Consider the following 20,897-nt stretch of genomic DNA (forward strand, 5'->3'; position numbering starts at 1 on the left):
AACAGTAGAAGGACTGGGGCTTCAGGGAGGGGAGACTAGGAATGCAGCATAAACAAAATAACAGTCATTTTATATGTGTAATTAAAGGTGACCAGCATTTCAGTTTTATTGATGAAAGCTGATTGAAGAGTGGGCCTTGGATAATAAGGAATGACAGATTTGTTAATGTTGAACCCCAGAATTGGATATACTAACCTACTCTAGGTATATGGAACAGCCCTATTTAATTCATATAGGAGGCTTTTGTAGGTGTGGTCAGCTCAGCTTAGTATACATCCACTCTTCTGAGATGCTCTACCCAGCTCAGTAGCATGCTCGTAGGAGGCAGTAAAAGAGTGGGACTTAGCTACACAGGCTTGTTCCTTACTGACTTAGCAGCCAGATAAGTCGTATCACCTCTCTTGGGAGGAGGGAGGAAGCTAAGGGTTTTCAGGAAAGTTTCTTCTTAGAAACCAAGAAGTAGATGTTCCCTTCTGTCACAGAGCTGGATGAGGGATCTTTTGATCTGTTTGGATGAAAATCTTGAGTGGGTATGGAAATGCTACAACAAAACCCCTATACAACTAGTATAAACTAATAAAATGTTAAAAAAAAAAAAAAGAAAATCTTAAGTAGACAAGGAGCAGTGTTCTTAGCTCTGAGCTTGTTAGTGCCAGAGGTTTATGAGTTGGAACTACAAATCCAGAAGCTTATAGCTCTAGACCAAGAAAACTAGAAGCTATGGTTCCAGGCTTTAAATGCCAGAAGATTCTCTCTCTAGGTGCTCAGGCAAGAGTAAGCGCTGGGCTTTCAAAGCCAGAGGCTGATGGCTGTAGGCCCTCGGTGGCCTACAGAATTACTGCTTCAAGCTTTTAAAGTCAGAGACTTACTGGTTTGTTGCTTTGGGCTTTGAGTGTCACAAGGCCAGCACCAAGTAGCTAATGTTATAGCTCCCATGCTTTCCTTTAGGGTTAAGGTCACTCAGCTCTTGACCCTTGGCAGCTCTCAAGAACTCTTCCAGCATCTAGGGCTTTCAGTGTCAGCTTTGGCTCTTCGTAACTTCTTACCTTCTGCAGTTTTTGCTCCTGGCCACTATTGGAACTCCCCAGCTGCCTTCTTGCTGCTGCTGGGTGAGTCTGGGGCTAAATATCCCGGGAGTTCTTCTATTCTTTGTACAATCAACTCGGACCACTCTACCTGTGATAGAGACATTTGGAAGAAACCTTTATCTGGACCTAATGTTGTAACACTTGAGGGTCGTATATAGGAGAGAACTCTCCTGGACTGACCCCATCATTCCCATCCTTGCGTGTGCATGGATTCTAATTCTATCAATCACAAGCCTTACATATGCAGCAATCACAAGCATGGCTTATGAATCATTCACAAGCTTTGCATTGCACCAATCACAATGGTGAGTCACTGGGGAGGAGCTCCCCTGCCCATTGTGATTGGGAATAGATGCAGGGTGAGCAGGATCACCCTCAAACCCAGTGCAAGTTGCCTGAATTTGTCACAACTAGAATAAAACCTCCTGAAAAAAATGTTGTGGCTTCAGCAGCAGCAGTGGTTATGGTGATCCTTGCAGTTGAAGTGACTGTAAAGTGTTTAAAACAGCCAGACTGTCATATGGGCAAAGAAGAGAGTGCTTGACTGTCAGCTCCCCACTCAAGGCAGCCAGGCATAAAGGAAGGTTCTATCAACTGTCATTCAAGGGGCCTGACAGCCTTGCTCACTGACAGGAATTTAAAAAAATTAAAGGGTGTTTTATAATAAAGACCTAGAAAATTAATATTCTTAACAGTATTTAATAATGCTTAAACCCCTAACCATGATCCGCTTAAGAGGGTTGCGTCCCTCTGATTTATCTCACTTCCTCTTGTTTGTGTGCAAGAGGGAAGCTGTTGAGGTAACTAACCCTTTGGGAACCACAGTAGCCTCACCTGTGAAGTTAAATTTCCTGTGTGTGGAAGGTTGAGAAAATAAAATGTGATATGTGTAAAGCACCTGGCACAGTGACTAGCAGAGTGAATGCTAAAAAAGTAGCAATTCCGTTCAGTCTTCCTTTAGTTAACTCCACATGCTCCTTTTCTGCCTCTTTTTTGCTTGCTCTCCCTAACCAAGTTCTGATTTGGACAACTGTTGAATAGGACACCGTTCTGCAAAGTAGGGGAAGTTTAGCAAAGCATAGATGTGTGAGAAATAACAAAAAACTTGGAGCTCAGTTTGAAGAGTTCGTTAGTAGAGCTCTGTGAAGGGCTAAACACTAACCCTGAATAATGTCACATTATATGGATCAGCAGGGAAAAGAGCCACCAGGCAGGTGGAGAGAGCAGAGAATGAAGAGGAAAACCAGGAGAGCTGGCAACACAAAAGTCAGGGAAAGGAATCCATTCCAGAAGGACGAAGGGATATATACTTTGTCATATAAAATAGCAAGAGATGAGTCAAGTACAATAGTAAGAAGAAGAAGCAAATGGACTTGCAGAGCCAGCACACACAGTACCAGCTTTCAAGTACTGAACACTTATTATATGCCAGGCACTGTGCTAAATGCTTCATTCACACTATCCATCTAATTTTCAAAACACTACCCCCATTTTATAGAACAGGAAAGTGGATTCGTACCTGCTTGGCTTAGATGTGACAGAGATGTGACCTTCTTGGCCTTAGTCCCTGCCATCTGACCCTTCACCACCAAGCCCTCTCTCCTCTAAAAAACTTGTATTTGCCCATGTAATGGAAAATGTGCTGAGAAGTGAGGTGGTGAAGGAGTACAACTGTAAGGGGAAGAGAACAAGAAAGAATGGCAAGTAAAGGAAGGTAGACTGAGGTTTGTCTTCATTTGTTTGCTTTAAAATAGCAGATACTTCAATGTTAATAAATGCCAATGAGGGCCTGGGAGGCAGTCAGACAGTGAGGAGACATTTAGAAGGCAGAGTCCATATGTGTGTGTGTGTGTGTGTGTTTTTTTTTTTTTTTGGTGTGTATATGTGTTACTCTTAGGAAGCAGACCTCTCTTCCTTTCTAACAAACAGGGCAAAAGCTATTAAGTTTGTAGGTTTTATGTCAGAAAATTAAGAAAGGCCTCTTTAGATTGTTCTCACTTTACCTCTACCTCTCAGCTCCTTTCCCTGCTATGAATTCCCTTCTCTATCTGGAACCTTCTTACCCTTTACTGCCCTTGTTATTTGGACTCCCAAAGAGCGCTCTGCTTCTGTCTACTCCACAGACACTTTCAGATGTGCACCAGCAGGAACCCCACTCTCACCTGCAGGATGTGACTTCCTTCCAGGAATAGGCCTTCTGCTCATTGGGTGAAGGGCCATGCACAGGCCCAAAAGCTGTTTGCTAAGTAAATATGAGTAAAATCAGTCTACATTTAGATATGGCACCACCCTGTAGGAGTTAATAGTTTGGCAAAGAATTTAGATAAGCACACAAATAATTGTAATGAAAGTCATATTGGAGGGCTTCCAGAGTAAGATGGGGGATTAGAAGCTTCCTCGGTGCCACCCTGTGAATGACAAGAGTCGGGGTAATAAAAAACAGACTATATTCTGAAGAGAGGAGAAAAAAGCATTAGGAATCAAGAATGAAGTGTCAGAACAGCTAAAAGGCACAGAGAAAGAGAAAGGCATTGCAGACAAAAGTAACTCCCATTAGAAGAATGGAAAAAACAAATTGGAAGTAGGAAAGAATCAAACATTATTAACTCTGTAAACCAGCAAACCTCTGAGATCAAAAAGAGAGAAGTTAGTACCTACCTCCAATAATAATCCTAACTGTAAATTCACCTAACTTTCCACACTGGCTGATTGGATGTGCTGTCTACAAAAAACCTCATTGGTAGAGGCACACAGACTGAAAGGATAGAAAATGATATAAGCAAACAGCCCAAAAGCAAGCAGGAGTAGCTTTACTCAGATGACAAAGCAGACTTCAAGCCAGAATTAATCAAAAGGGATAAAGAAAGTTGGTACTTTTTTGTGTGTGTGTGGTGATACTGAGGTTTAAACTCGGGGTCTCATGCTTGCTAAGCAGGTGCCCTACCATTTGAGCCACACCACCTGCCCAACTACATATTAGTAAAGGAAACAACTCAACCAAGAAGATAAAAAATATCCAAGTGTGATGGCTCAGACCTATAATTCCAGCTACTCAGGAGGTAGAAATGAGGAAGTTCATGGTTCAAGGCCAGCCTAGGCAAAAAGTTAACAAAACCTCATCTCAGCAAATAAGTCAGACCTAGTGGTGCATACCTGTGATAGGCCATTAGTAAGAGGATCATGGTCCAAGGCCAACTTTGGGCAAAAATGTAAGACCCTATCTGAAAAATAACTGGGATAAAAAGGATTAGGGATGTACCTGGTGGATTGCCAACCTAATTAACACAAGTATCTGAATTCAAAGCCAAGTACTGCCAAAAAAGAATGAACAGAAGAAAGGAGGGAGGGAGGGAAGAGGAGAAGAGAGAAAAGAAAACAATTTTAAGTATATATGCCCCAAACATTGATGACTTTCATTTCATAAAAACAAACCCTCAAACCCTACTGGACAAAAGGCAACAGTTTTTGTCCCTTTTGGGGACAAAAATACTGAACAGATTCAGTTCAGATCTAATAGTAAGGTGACTTCACCCCACTCCTATCAATTGATAGATCATCTATACAAAAAAAACCACAACAAAGAAACTTCAGAATTAGACTGCACCATAGATTAGAGGATTTAACAGGTATCTATAGACTATTCCACTCAGTAACAGAGGAATAAGTATTTGCCTTGGCATGCCATGGATCTTTCTCCAAAGTAGATCACATTTTAGGCCCTAAAGCAAGTCTTAATGAATAGAAAACATCTGAAATAATTTCTTATATTGTACCGGATCATAATGGAATGAAGTTAGAAATCAATAGCAAGAGAAACTGAAGAAATTATGCAAACACCTGGAGACTGAACAATACACTTTTGAATGATTGGTGGGTCATTGAAGAAATCAGAGAGGAAATTTTTTAAATTCCTGGACTCAAACAAAAATGAAAATATGACTTACAGTATGTTTGAGACATAACAAAGCAATTCTAACAGGGAAGTTTATTCTTAAGATTGCCTACATTAAAAAATTGGAGAGATCTCAAATAACCTAATGTTGCACCTCAAGGTCTTAGAAAAACAGAAACAGGTTAAACCAAAAATTAGTAGGCAGAAAGAAATATAAAGATTAGGGCAGAAATCAATGAAATGGAGACAAAAAGAACAATAAAAAGATCAGTGAGACAGTAGGTTCTTTGAAAAGATAAGCAAGATTAACTCTTAACCAAACTAAACAAAAGAAATAGGGAAGACCCAAATTAACAACATTAGTGGTAAAAGAGGCATTTTACAACAGATAGGACTGAAATCCAGAGAATCATTAGGGAAATTTTTGAAAACTTCTATTCTAATAAACTGAAAAATCAAGAAAAAATGGATACATTTCCAAGCACAAATGACCTACCAAAATTGAGCCAAGCAAATACAAGCACAATCCTATAATGAGCTTTGAGATTGAAGCAGTAATGAATAGTCTCCCAACAAAGAAAAGTCCAGGACTAGATGATTCACTGCTGAATTCTACCAAAAGTTTCAAGAATTAACATCAATGCTTCTCAAACTATTCCATGAAATAGAAATAGAAAGATGCCTCTACACTTACTGTAGAAAGTCAGTATTACCCTGATACCAAAACCAGATTATGGCACACACACACACACACACAAAATTATAGACCAATTTCCTTGATAAACATAGTGTAGAAATCCTCAGAAAATCACTTGCAAACCAAAGTCAGTAATACATTTACAAAGATCATACGCTTTGATCAAGTTGGTTTAATTCTAGTGTTGCAAATACAGTTCAACATATGCAAAACAATAAGCATAGCAGAACATGTGAATAGAATCAAGGAAAAAAATCACATGATCATCTCAGTAGATGTAGAAAAAAACCCTTGACAAAATTCAACATCCCTTCTTGATAAAATCACTGAAGAAATTAGAGACAAAAGGAGCATACCTCACATAATAAAAGCTATTTACAACAAGCCTTTAGCCAACATTATACTGAATGGGGAAGTTTGAAAACATTTCCTCCCCTCTAAAATAATGAATGAGACAAGGGTATCCACTTACTTCACTATTATTCACTATTTTTCTTGAATTCTGAGCCAGAGCAATAAGGTAGGACAAGAAGTAAAGAGATATGAAGAGTAAAGGAAGAAGTCAGATTGTCCCTATTTCCAGACATTATGATCCTATACATAAAAGACTCTAAAGACTGCACCAGAAAACTGTCGTATCTGATAAAATATTTTCAGCAAAGTAACAGGATACAAAATTGATACACAAAAATCGTAGCTTTTCTGTATACCAATAATGAGCATGATGAGAAAGAAATTAGGAAAGTAGTTCCATTCATTATAACTTAAACATATGTACATACATAATACATGCATGAATGAATGAATGAGTGAATAGATTAAAACCTAGGAATAAACCTAAGTAGTTGAAAGAACTGGACAATGAAAGTATAGAATAATAAAGACAGAAAGAAGACACTAGAAGATGGAAAGACCTTCTATGTTCATAGATTGGCAAAACTAATATGGTGAATGTGGCTGTATTACCAAAGGCAATCTGCAGATTCAATGCCATCTCTTATCAACATTCAAATGACATTCTTTGTAAGAATAGAAAAAATCCTAAATTTCATATGAAGCACAAAAGACACTAAATAACCAAAGCAATCCTGAGCAAAAAGAGTAATGCTAAAGTTGTCACAATATGTGATTTGAAATTATACTACAGAGACATAGTAACAAAATAACCTGGTACTAGCACAAAAGCAGACACATAGACCAATGGAATAGAATAGAGGATCCAGAAGTAAATCCATGGAACTATAGCAATCTGATTCTCAACAAAAGTGCAAGAACATACATTAGAGTACCTCTTCAACAAATGGTGCTGAGAAAACTGGATGTCTGCATATAGAAGACTAAAGCTAGACTCCTGTCTCTCACACTAGATCTTAGCCAAAAGGCCAAGAAATGATGACTCCTGTCTCTCACTCTGTACAAAATTCAATTCAAAATGGATCAAAGACTTGGATGTAAGACTTGAAACTCTAAAACTACTACAGAAAAATTTAGGGAAATCACTTAAAAGTAGGAGTAGGCAATGACATCCTGAATAGGACTCCAAAAGCCCAAGAAATAAGAGCAAGCATTGACAGATGGGATTGCATCAAATTGAAAAGCTTCTGCATTTCAAAGGAAACAATTTCCAGACTGAAGAGATAACCTACAAAATGAAAGAAAATTTTCCAGCTGTTCATCTGACAGGATTAATATTCAAAATGCATAAAGAATTCCAACAATTAAATCCCAAAAGAATAAGTAACCCAGTCAATAAATGGGCACATTATTTGGACAGTTCTCCAAAGAAGTACAAGTAGTTAATAAATGCATGAAGAAAAATTGTTCAACATCTTTATCTGTTAAGGAAATGTAAAACAAAACTACATTGAGATTTCTCTCGCCCCAGTCACAAAGGCTACCATTAAAAAAGCAAACCATAAATGCTGGTGAGGATTTGAGGGGAGAGGAACCCTTATGAGAATGTAAATTAGTATAGCCACTGTGGAAATCAGTATGAAGTTCCTCAAAAATAGAAGAACCATATGACCAGGCTATTTTATTTGTGGGCATGTACATGAAGGAATCAATGTCAGTGTACAATAGAGACACCTGCACACTCATGATTATTTCAGTACTATTCACAATAGCCAAATTAAAGAATCGGACTATGTACCCATCAACAGATGAATGGATAAAGAAAATGTGGTATACATACACAATGAAGTATTATTCAGCCGTAAAGAAGAATGAAAGCATGTCATTTGTAGAAAAGTGGATGGAACTGAAGATCATTGGGTTATGTGAAATAAGCTATACTCAAAAGAACAAATACCACATTTTCTCGTGTGGAATGTAGATTTATTAAAAAGACATGGAAATAGAAGGGAGACTATTTGGGTCAGGGAAGGGTTATAGGGAAAGGAGAACAAGAGAGGATAATGAGGTGAATATGATCAAACTATGCCATATGTATGTATGTGTATATATATATGAAAATGTCATAGTAAAACCCATTATTTTGTATAATATAAACATAAGGAGTAGGCCATTTTATTTAGCAAAAGTAACATAAGAAGTGACAGATAAGAAAGGTGAATACAGAGCTGAACAGTTTGAAAAAATTATGGAATATAGCTGGGATAGGTAGGACCCTGTAACTCTTAAGGATTAGCAGGGTCCAGAGAGAGGTGAGGGAACAGCCAGTGGTGGAGTAGTCAGAACACTTAACAGTATTTATCCATTAAATGTGTAGGTTTATGTGGGTGTAGTTCTTAGTGTCCTAAAACAGTTAAAACAGTAATGTCAAAGATCATTGTCTACAGGCCACCATTGCAGATCTAAAAATAATGAGGAAAGTTAAAACATTTAGAGAATAACCAATGTGCGACCCACAGACAGGAAGTGAGCACTTGCTGTTGGAAAAAATAAGAGTTTATAGACTTGTTCACAATAGGGTGGCCACAGACCTTCATATTGTAAAAAATGCAGACTGTTTAGAGTGCAATAAACTGAAGCAAAACAGGTAAAAGTAAGGGTTGAGTCATCTTCCCAGGCTGTTGCTGACTTTGTCATAAATGGCAAAAGGTGAGTCAAATGTGCTTGCTCATGAGGTTGTGTGTTCAAGATCATTTCCAGAGTTCTTGCTGTTTCTAAATTAGTATTCCTAACTGTCTCTAGACAAAAACAAATTAAAATAAGAAACTTTTTTCTTTCAGCAAAGAAAAAGAAGCCTAAACTTTTAAATAAATTTGATAAGACTATTAAAGCTGAACTTGATGCTGCAGAAAAGCTCCGTAAAAGGGTAGGTTGATGTTTCTGTTTCACACAGAAATGTGCAGTGGCTTTGTTGTTAAGTAAACTCAGGCATGACTGTTGGTTTGCTAAAATGCTAAAAATAATAATGATGTATGTAAAAGAAACAATCTTTGAAGAGAGTGACTGTTTCCCCCAGCACATCAGCACATTTCCATGTGAAGTGAATTGATTCAATTTTAACCAGTGGCCATAGAGAGATAGAATTGCCGACCATGGTCAGCCTACCTCCATCATGTTCCAGTTGTATGGATTTGGGCAAGTCACTTGGCCATTCTGAGCCTCCATTTCCTTCTAAAAAATGAAAATGATAATTGTTTTTTTAATTTCCTCTTAATTTTTGTAAAGATCGAAATGAGTGAAAAAACTATTGACAACACAGTCATGTACCATTTTACTGGAAGTTTTTAATTCTATGTCACCTTAATGCAAAAAAAATTTTTTTAATTGGTTAAGTCCCACACTCTTGGGATAGTTACTATTAGATGAAATGGCATTGAGTTAACTGTGCTTCTCACTTATGGTTAACTTCATGCACTCCTTGTTTTCTGCATGACTATTTTATTTTCTGCCATCACATAATTTGAAATATTATTTGCATTCCTTTTTAGACATTAAGTTTTGAAAACAAAGAATTGACCCTAAATTGAAATCATTTGTTCCCTTCACTTTGGTTGTATTCCTGTAATTTGGGGGCCCAAAACTATTTATTATAATGTAGTTGGGATAGTTAATTCATCAACTGCTTGTTTTTCATGGAAGTTTCTCTTCCTTTGCTTTTCAAGTAAATTTAGACTGTAACATTCATTAGCTGCCCTGTCATAGGCTTTTTTTTTAATCAAGTGGATATTAGCTGCAAAAAAGCAGAACGAGAATGTAAACAACAATAATAAAAACATATGAAGTAGGAACTAAAATGGGAAAAAAATGAGATTCCCATGTTTGTTGGAAATGTACCAATAAGCATAATGGACTCTGTAACTAGCATCAAACAAGTTATCAAAACCAAGGTTTGTCTTATCCCATTTACCAGTTGATGAAAATGTAGTAACTCCAAAGAATATTATAGCAAAGTTTTTGTTCACTACTGCTAAATTCAAACAGATAGAATTATTTCTAAGTCTGTCTTCTTCACCTTAATGAAGTGAAGCCATGTACTACTTGTGAATTTGCATTTCTTAATAGAAATGAAGCAAAAATCCTCTGCCATTGCATTTAGTATCCTCCACTTTCTGTGTACCAAATGCCATATATGAAAATACATGATGTCAATTACACAGGTGACTTTTAGGATAAAATATAAATAAACGGCTTTAGAAAATGATTTTTATGTAGTTAACAATAAATGGTAATGAAAGGATCAGTTACCAAGGGATATATAAGTCAGTGGGATATAAAAGTGCTACAGCCATCCACGGGGTACCCTCTGGTCTTCCTCATTTGGAGAAATTATGATGTTTTCCTCAAGGAGCACTACGAATCTATAGAAGGGTAAATAAAGATGGAAGGAGTAGCCACGCATGCAATTCTTGCATCTGAAACAACTGGGAGCTATATTACTGACTAACCAATCAGGATAATTAAATCTTTTTTAGGGTTGTTTTTATAGTTAGTATTTTCAAAGGATGCAACTTGGTGCAAGAATAACTGAAGGTAGAGTCAAGGCATGCTTGGGACAGAGCCAGTCCTGCTTCATTCACATCTCAGGTTCAGTTTCTGCACTGTGAAAGTTTGTGATCACTTTTCTTCTTCCAAAAATGTATAAATCAAATCAGATTTTAATCATCTAATTTCTGAAAATAATTGTTTAAAGCTCTTCCCTGCCCCTCAAAAAAGATTTTAAAGGATATGCTAAAATATATCATTTATTTCTTGGAATCAAAAAAGAGAAAGTAGGGAAAATACAACAAAGCCAGAATAATGTCAGCACATGAATTTCACACCATAGGCTCTAAGTCATGCTAGGAATGAAGTCACCTGCACTTCTTTGCAGGCAGAACAAGGGGAACAAAAGCAGACTGGAAGATTAATATTATTCATCAGAATAGCTATCTGCACCAAGTCCAGAGAGAAACATCCTGCTTTGGATTGTGGTAAATAATAAAGGATACACTGGTAGATATACAGTATCCTCACACCAATGGATTCTGCAATACATCTGCATGGCTGTGTCATAATGTCCTTAGCACTGCCCATTGGCTTCATACCAAAACAATGTGGCCCAAGCATATGTCTCCAATGAACTGTCTTGGTCGTAGGACAAAATATAAACTATGTTGAGCAGATAACTTTTTTGCATGTGTCTTTAAATAACAGTTACATAATGGTGTTAGCTATATAAGACCTTAAAGAAAGGAAATTCTTTCAGACTAAATGCAGACACATTAACATTGCAGCCAGCTCATGTGAGACTAGGTTTGATGGTCCCTTAGGAAAGCCACATAATCTGTATCTTGAGGCAATCCAAAGGATGCCTAGGACAGAGCTAAAATATTCCATAATTTTTACAACCTTGATGATGTCAAAGAGGAACAAGATGCTTTATCAGATTTATTATGAATATTGCTATTCCTGTGTTGTAAATATGACAGTGGTGTGTTTTACACAGTGGTCACAAAAGTGGCTTTAACAATTACAGTTTAAGTTGCATGAGAAAGCTATTAGGCTGAAAGTGGCCCACCAAAAGATAGCCATGTGCTAATCCCTAGAACCTGTAAATATTACATTATTTGGGGAAGGAGTCTTCACAAATATGATTAAGTATTTAGAGATGGAGATTATCCTGAATTATCCATTGGATCAAAATGCAATCATGTTTTCTTGTAAAGGGATTTCCCTTATAGGGAAATTTGATACAGACAAAATAGAAGATGGAACACACAGGGAAGAGAAGACAATATGTATGAAGACAAAAGTGGAAATTAGAGTAATACAGTACAGATCAAGAAATACTAGCAAGAGACAAGGAGTAGAATTTCCCCTTAGAGCCTCTGGGGAAACCATGACTCTGTCAATATCTTGATTTCATTCCAAAGAAATTAATTTTGGTCATTTGTTCCCCAGACTGGGAGAGAACAAATTTTTCATTTTAAGCCACCAAGTTTCTGGTAGTATGTTAAGACATCCATAGGAAATTAATACGATTTTGGTTTTGGACAAAATACCTAAAAATGTAGCAGTGGCTTTGGAATTGGTAATGGGATAAAGACTGGAAGAATGTTAAGGAACATGACAGAAAAAGGCTAAATAGCCTTGCACATGCTATTGGTAGAAATATGATGTTAAAGGTGCTTCTGGTGAGGGCTAAGACATGTGAGGAACACAGTTGAGAAGCTATCTGTTATCTTAGAGAACATATGTTAACATTGTGAACAGAACGAGTATAGAAGTAATGGACGTTAATGGCCCTTCCAGCACGGTCCTAGCGGGAAACGAAATAGATTGAAATCTAAAGGAAAGGTAGCCCTTATTACATAGAGGCAGAAAACTTATCTGAACTGTGCTATACAATTACATGAAAAGCAGAACTTGCAAATAATAAATTTCAGTATTTAGCTAAGAAGCTCTCTGAGCAAAGTGTTTAAGATGTGGTCTGGTTTCTTTCTTCTGCTTATAGTAGAATATAAAAGGAAAGAAGTAAATTGAAGGAGAAGCTGTTAAGGAATAAAGAACCAATACTTGGTTATTTAGGAATTTCTCAGATATCTAATTTACAGAAGATAGTAAAATTAGGAACTCTGCTGTTAGAAAAGCATATTCTGGAGAGAAGTCCAAGGGTAGGGCTGCACTTTTTTTTCTGAAGAAATTTGGTGTGTGACTCTTAGATACATTGAACCATCTCAGCAGAAATAAGGATAAAAATGAGATTATACAGGAGGGGATCTGTGAAGGAGCCTCTTACCTAATGGTGTGAATTCCTGTGACACATGTAGGATACCCACAGATTTTTGAGAATATTATATAGGCAGAAATATTTCCCAAAACAGACTGATAAAGCTAATCAGCAATATACCGGCATTGTCCTCTTAGGAAGAAAGGGTAACTCTAAGGTCAGATCCTTAGACCCAGAGGCCAGAGCCAAGGGTGTAGTAGCCTAGCTGAGGACCCAGTGAACAGAGCCTCAAGCCACAGAACATTATTCCTTGTCCTTGAAACCTAATGGAATTTGTGTGGCTGGATTTTGAAATTGCTTGGAACCAGTGATTCCTTCCTTCCATTTTCTCCTTTTTAAAATAGGAGTGTCTACAAATGTTATCCCAAGCTTATCCCACCATTGTATTTTAGAAGCAAATACTTTGTTTTCTAGTTTCATAGATCCACAGATAAAGAGGAATTTTTCCTTAGGATGTATCCTAACCACAGTGTCATCCGTACCTAGCTTAGATGAGTTTGATGATAAGACTTGAGCCTTTGGAGAAAATGAGGTTTAGATGAGATTTTAGACCTGTATTGATGCTGTAGTGGTTTGAGACTTTGGAGGACATTGGAAAATAATGAATATATTTTGCATATAGAACAAACATGAATCTTTAGGGGACAGAGGGCACACTCTGGTGGACTGAAAAATGCCCTTACCAAAAAATATCTATTCCCTAACCCCTGGAGCCTATAAATGTTACTTTATTTTGAAAGAGGGTCTTTCTAGGTGTGAGGAAGTTAAGGTTCATATAAGTGATATTTTCATTAACCACCTGGGATGGCCCTGAATGTGTCCTTATAAGAAACAGGCAAAGAGAGATTTGATAGAGATAGATAAAAAGAAGACTAACACACAGAGAGGAAGGCAATGTAAAGATGGAGGCAGATATGGGAGTGATGCAGCCACAGGCCAAGGAATGTGGACAGTTACTAAGAGCAGGACAAGGCTAACAGCTTACTGTTCCCCATAGCAAAGCTGGCACCTTGATTATTATGAAACAGATGTTAGACTTCTGTTCTCCAGAATTGTGAGAGAATTAATTGAAGTTGCTTTAAGTCACCAAATTTGTAATTTGTTACCTCAGCCATAAGAAATGAATACAGAATATTTCTTAAAAAGCCACACAGAAAAAGACATTTAGCATAAATTCTTTACCATTTCTTAAAATCATTCACAGACAAAAAGTGTTTTAAAAAATTAATACCATGAAAGAGACAATATATTTTAAACAGTGATGTATCTTATTTATGACTATAGATGTAACTTAGAGAATGTGTTCCTGGCCCTATTTGTTTCTGCATCCAAGTTTTCATCCTCTTTCCATCAAGCTGCCTATCTATCAGGTAATAGGCTTATCTATGAAGGTCCTATTGTGCTGCTCAATAACGTCTATGTTCTCTGCAGTGTCTATAAGTACTTTATGCACGCTAGCATTTAATCTTCACAACAACCTCATGAAGAAGTCAAGTTCTACCATCATCCGTATTCTATAGATGAGGCACTGAGGCAGGATTAGAAGTCACTTGCCATAAGATAACACACCTTGTAAGTGGTAGAGTTCACATTCAATGCAATCACTACATTACATATATATACTTCCAACCTCTCTGCATCACTTCTAAGCATGTGAGAGGAAAATGAAAACGTCCTTCTTTGATAATGTGTAACTAAAGGAATGAAGGAATTTTAACAAGATTGTTGCCTGACCCACGGACATTTAGTCAAGTCTTTCAGAAGTAGCTGTAACTATTGCATAAAAACTCATCTCAATGAAAGTCAAACATATAAATCACAGTGAGTTTGCATTTACATATGTAGAAGAATAGATTCACCAATTTACAGAGAACTGAAGTACCTAGGAAGGTTCAACTTGGAAACTCTCTTATGAATCCTAATATCCTTCGCCTGTTGTGTGTCAGCCAGCTTTCCATCACTGTGACAAATACTTGAGATAATCAACTTAAAAGGAGGAAAGGTTTGTTTTGACTCTGGTTTCAGAGGTTTCAGTCCATGATCTTGGCTCTGCTGCTTTTGAATTTGTGGTGGTAAGCCAGAACATCATAGAAGAAAGCACAGGGTAAAGAACCTGCTCATTTTATGGCAGCCAGCAAACAAGGAGAGAAAGGGAGAGAGAGAAAGCCTGGGGTCCCCATATCCCCTTCAAGGGCATGCTCTCAATGACAGAGCTAGGATCCATTTCCTAAAGATTCCACCACTTCCCCAACAGGACCATGAGCTGGAGGCCATTTCTTCAACACATGGACCTTTGGGGACATTTAAGATCCAAATCATAACATGCTGCCATCCATAGGAATCCAGAAGATGCTTGTTCCACACTGTGGGAGTGGTACTGGATGGAGTTTATTGGAGAGAAACTTCTCAGTGCCAGCCCCCACCAAATCTACCTCTTGCATGTCCATTTCTTCTCAACGCAGTAGTGGTCAGAGATCTAGGAAAGGCACTCGGATGATCTTCTTAAGGACGCATGTGCACGCTGAGAGGGGTCACATGACACAAAGGCAGTGATTTGCATTCCAGCCAGCCAGATGAGCCAAATCAACTTTGACGTTTCAAGGGCAACAGTTACCATGGCCAGGTGATCCTCCTGTCCCATGTGTTTATTCCTCATTCTTTTCATATGCTTCAAAGCTGTGATGAGACATCTTATGCCTCACAAAGACCCAAGACATTCTTCTGCCAGCAGTATTCATCCCCCTTAGAAAAACATAAGGATCTTCATTGTGAAAGCAAGGAAGAACTGGATATGTTAAGGGAAATGTAATTTCTTTAACAAAAATTCATTTTGCATCACCTTCAGGCATCCCTTTTTTAAAAAATTAGGTATATTATATGCATTTCTAATTTTGTGTTTGCTTTTTTAAAAAAAACTAGGTCAATGTCTTTACAAATTCAGAAAGAAATCTAAAAAAATCTGATAGAATCACTTGATGACTATTAAATAACCAAACTAAGTAACATTATACATTTAGATTTATTGTATTCATGTAATCATGCCTTCCTAACAGGGAAAAATTGAGGAAGCAGTGAATGCATTTGAAGAACTAGTACGCAAATACCCTCAAAGTCCACGAGCAAGATACGGGAAAGCACAGGTATTTGCAAACCTTCTATTTAGATAATCTTGCTGATGTGCCTGTGTTCTGGGTAATAGAATTTTTCACTCCTGGATGTTTGCACTTTCTCTGTTCCCTTTCGTGTGTGTGTGTATGTATGTGCACATGTGTTTGTTGTTTGTGTTCTTGTTTTGTTTTGGGTTTTGGTGGTACTGGCATTTGAACTCAAGGCCTCCCATGTAGATACTCTACCACTTGAGCTATACCTGCCTCAGCAGTTTTTTTTGCTTTAGTTATCTAGGCTGGGATCTTGCAGCTTCAGACCATGATCCTCCATCATCCAGCCTTCCACATAACTGGGATGACAGATGCATGCTTCCACACCCAGCTTGTTGGCTGAGTAAGGTCTTGCTAACTTTTGCCTGGGCTGGCCTAGAACTGCAGCTCTCCCATTTTTGCCTCTCTAGTAGCTGGGATTACATGAGCCGCTCTGCATCCTGGTCCCTCTCCTTATTTCTGTGTATAATTACTTTCTTTGGTATATGCATAAACTCAAGCAAGAAAAAAAACAGACAATTTTTGATATTGCATACTGCTGAATCTTGTGACAGCTGTATGACTTATGTCTAGTTTTGAAATGAAAACAAACAGGAACACTTTTGTCTTTGATTTCCTGTCTCCCCCATCCCATTCCATTTAAACCCACCACACAGTTTTCACTTAGGTTTCCCTAGTTCTTGGTTGTATAACTAGAGGTTGCAAGGATGCTTAAGAAAGACTTTTTTAAAAAATAAAAAGTGGAAAATACCATGTTTTCTCTATAATCTCTTTCATCTGACTCATTTCTTATCAGCCACCCTCTCCCTGTCTCTCACTCTGACTACCTTTTTTACCTGACTTTCCTTATCTTCCAATTCCCTTCATGAAGCTGTAACTGCATGAACCCTCCTGTGCCAGATACTGTTTTAGGTATTGGCAATCTGTGTTTTGTATTCTTTTATGAGATGGTCAAATATGGTCATAATAGGAACGGCTCAGGAAAAAGCAAGCAAACACAAAACCAGTTTATTATGCTCCTGTCCTGCAGATAGAAGGCCCAGCAAGCCATGTGGGGCTGGATGGGACAGAGGCCAAGGTGATCAGGAGCAGAAGATCAGAGTAAGAGGAAAGTTTAGGCCATGTCCTTAGTAGAATTTCCAGAAGAAAAACAAGGTAGGGCAGAGTGTACAGTTTAAGATTGGCTAGTTTGAGTAACTTTAGCAGGTCTTGGGCTACTGGAATGGTTTCTGATTGCCGAGCACCTAGTCCTGTAATAAATAAGGCTGAGGAATCTTTCCTCCTCTGGTGCACAGGTCCTTGGAGGAGGTCTGGCTCTGGGTTGGTTGGTTTGTGTATCCAAGACTTGCTCCCTGGCTTTCTGCGATGATGAGCCCCTGGAGCCAACTACAGTCACTCCCCAGCCAGAGGTTTTTTAGGATCTTGATTATCAAAATAAGCAGAAAATTTTTAAAATACTCCTAATATAATGAACACCTAGAGGTCTCTATACTTGTTAATCTTATGTTCTAGTGGAAGATTTTTTGTTTTAATTACTTACTGGCCCACTGTGTGCCGGTCTCTTTTGTGGGCACTAGAGGTCAGCCACCAGCAAAACATACTTTAAATGCCCCTGTCCTTATGGCATCTCTACGGTGAAGGGCAAAACATTGTATAAGATAAGTAAGCATAATATATATGCTTGCTGGTACTAAGTACCAAGAGAAAATATGTGAGGAGGCTGACATGGTAAAACGGTGATAGAGAGCATTTCATCAAGGAGATAACATTTAAAATTATAAGGCATTAAAAATAAAATAGATTATATTACCTAATTATACATGCTATATGGAAAAGAAAAGAAGGTAATGGAATAAAGGGCCTTCCTATTAAGATGTTTTGATTTTAGGTGATATTGAAAGTGATAGGGAAAGGCTGGGTGGTGGTGTACATTCAGGAGGCTGAGGCAGGAGGATTGAGAGTTTGAAGCCAGCCTGGACTATGTAGTGAGACCCTATCTCAAAAATAAATAAATAAATAAACTGAAAAAAAAAAAGTGACAGGACAGACAGCACATTAGACAGTGTGGTCACAAAAGGGCCCTTTAGGGAGGAGACATGTGGTAGGGTATGACAAGGTTGTGGAAAGTACAGAATGAGGGAACAGCAAAACAAAAGCCATGATGCTCAGAAATAATGTTGACACAAGAAGGAACATACTGATGGGAGGGAGAGGCAGGTGAGATAGGGAGGCCAGGGCCTCATGGATTTTATTCTGTGTGCCCTGGGAGGCCTTGAGAGGGTGTGATTGTCTGTTCTTTTTTTTTTTAAATGAAGATTGCTTTGGTCGTCAGGATTATGCAGACAAAAATAGATGCAGGAAGAATAGGAAGTTTCACAATGTATACAGGAGATGCTGGTGGTCAAGTCCATGGTGACGGGGCAAGTGGACAGGTAGTATATCTGAAAGGATGTGGCGATGGGTTAAATGGAAGGAGCAGAGAATGAGAGAATTCAAGAGTGACTCCTAGTATGGACTGAGCAACTGCAGAAAGAATAATGCCAGTTAATGACCAGAAAGAACAGGTTTAGAGGGAGGCTGAAATCAAGAGTTTGCTTTAGGTCTTGTTAAGTTTACTTTGCTTATGTCTACATTCACGTGGACATATCAAGTAGACCACTGGATTTGGGAGGTTTGGAACTCAGAACTCTATATGTGTCAGATAGTAAAGCTCCTTACGCACCTTCCTTGAGGGGTTAGATTGTCGATCCTGCTGGGAAATGATGGAGGCAGAGCTACAGAAATTTCCAGTCCAAGAAACGTACAATATGCCCTTGGAGAAGGTATGTGCACACATTTGTGCATGACCAACCACAGTTGCTAACACAGCTACAGAGAACACAGTGTATCTTTCTCTGAATAAAGGCAGTGATCACTTCCTATCTCCTCATTGAAAAGTAGTTAATTAAATTTTAATAGATCATGTTTCTGAAAAATTAGTACAAATAATCCTCTAATCCTTGGTACCGACCAGATGTACTATGTAGCAACTATATGATTTTTATAAATTAATCTGACCAGTAATCCTCTAAAATGGCTAAAGTGTATTACTATTAACGAAGAGCAAATGTTCATTACCAAAAGCTCATGCCTGTTTAAATAAGTGATGTGTTTTGTCGCTAGAATTAAGTCCTTTGATTAAAGAAAGCATGTAATTAGAGAGAAAATGGTTTGTGTAAATGTTACCTTAATTATAACAAAAATGTTTTGTATTATGAAAGTTTTCTTCATATGTTATTTTAATTGTGGATATCAAAGTCTAAATAAACACAGTGCTTTTGAAACATGGTGCTCACTCTATTTATATCCTTATTTCACAGAAGGAATTTGAGGTTTAGGCCTCAGGCAATATTTTTTATCTCAATTGTGCTATAGATGTTATTAATATCAACACTAATGTGGCTTCAAGCAAAAGCTAGGCATGGTAAATTAAATTTTAGTGGAGTAATTTAAAGGAAACTTTAAATTCATAGGCACTTAAAAATACAAATTCAACAGAAGATAGAATTTATGCTGGGTTTATGGCACATGTCTTTAATCCAAGCACTATGGAGGTAGAAGCAGGAGGATCAAGATTTCCAGGCCAGCCTGAGCTATATAGCAAATTATAGGGCAGTCTGGACTACGAGACCATGTCTCAAAAAATAAGAAAAAGGATAGATTTTATAAGGAGGAGTAAATCATGACATTTTTAAAAATCTCAGCAAGATTAAGTCAAATACAAACTATAGTCTCTATTACCATTCCTGAAGTAGCACTGATTTCATCTTACTCTTCAGGTCATGGACAAATCAATTTTGAACAAGTTCCCTAAACATCAGACACACAATCTTAAACTACAAACTCACAGTTATGTCTCTGAAGCAGAAAATGGCGCATCTCCTCAGAAGGAAGTTTTCCTGGGCGCATTATCTGTCCGTCAAGGGCCTGGTGATGTTAATGTCCTATAACAAATAACAGATGTTCTATCTTCAGATGCTAAACTGATGAAAAACCCATCTTTATAACTGTGATCCAAACAAGTTCCTGTCATTTTCACTGAAGAATTTTTAAAGGATTTCTATGCCCATTTTAACACTGATATTTTCCTACTTCTAAAAGTTGGAAAATGTTCATACTTCATTGAAATGGAGAACCCTGGAGTTGGGGAAAGAGATAATCATATAGATGACTTTATCATCTTTCTCTCTTTTCAGACTGAGTATAAAGAACCTATTCTTGTCTTTATAAAGGTTAGTTGTCATGGCAGGCATTTGTCTTTCCAAAAGCCTTGCAGGGACCTCAGTTCAAAGATCTATTTGGTATCTTTGTGGGTTCCTAGTAGAGGGGCTAAACTTGATAGTCTCCGTAAGATTTTCTCAGCTCTGGGACGCTGTGTTTCTGTTAAGTCATCTGTCAGTGTTCACGGTCTGAGGAGTTAACACCATAGCCAAATTCACAAGAAGCTGATGGCGAAATAGAAAACCTGGGTATGAATATACAATGGAAGGCCATGACTGATATGGATCTTTGACATTGGACTTTCTCTCCTGGTAGATAAATCTGTTCTGGAGACTATTTACAGATTTGAAAAGATAATTGAATGGCTTCAAGCAAGGATGAGTTGCCATTTTCTAATCTTAGAGATTTTTGTCCTACCCATTTTCCTTTCTCATTAATCTGCTCACTTCTATCACCACAGCTGCAGTTTTTGGGAAACTTGTTAGTTAGTACATATTAACAAATTATTTCATTTATGTGTGGTTTTCTGAAGAACTTCTCACACATGTCTAATTTTATTAATCAGATTGGTTCTTACTCATTTTTTTTCATTTGAGAATAGGAGAGAGATGGATCATTT

General features: G+C 37.7%; 1 protein-coding gene across 11 annotated transcripts in view; it reads left to right on the top strand.

The window, feature by feature from the left end:
• Asph (aspartate beta-hydroxylase) overlaps nt 1–20,897 on the top strand; it is a 201,147-nt gene that overhangs the window by 125,244 nt on the left and 55,006 nt on the right. For all 11 annotated transcript variants that reach the window (XM_074068610.1, XM_074068613.1, XM_074068609.1 and 8 more), the window contains 2 exons: nt 8,872–8,957; nt 15,914–16,000. In XM_074068610.1, coding sequence (XP_073924711.1) covers nt 8,872–8,957; nt 15,914–16,000 — 173 coding nt within the window. The remainder of the gene's footprint in view (nt 1–8,871; nt 8,958–15,913; nt 16,001–20,897) is intronic.

This window comes from Castor canadensis, chromosome 3, assembly GCF_047511655.1.
Source record: "Castor canadensis chromosome 3, mCasCan1.hap1v2, whole genome shotgun sequence".
NCBI lineage: Eukaryota > Metazoa > Chordata > Mammalia > Rodentia > Castoridae > Castor > Castor canadensis.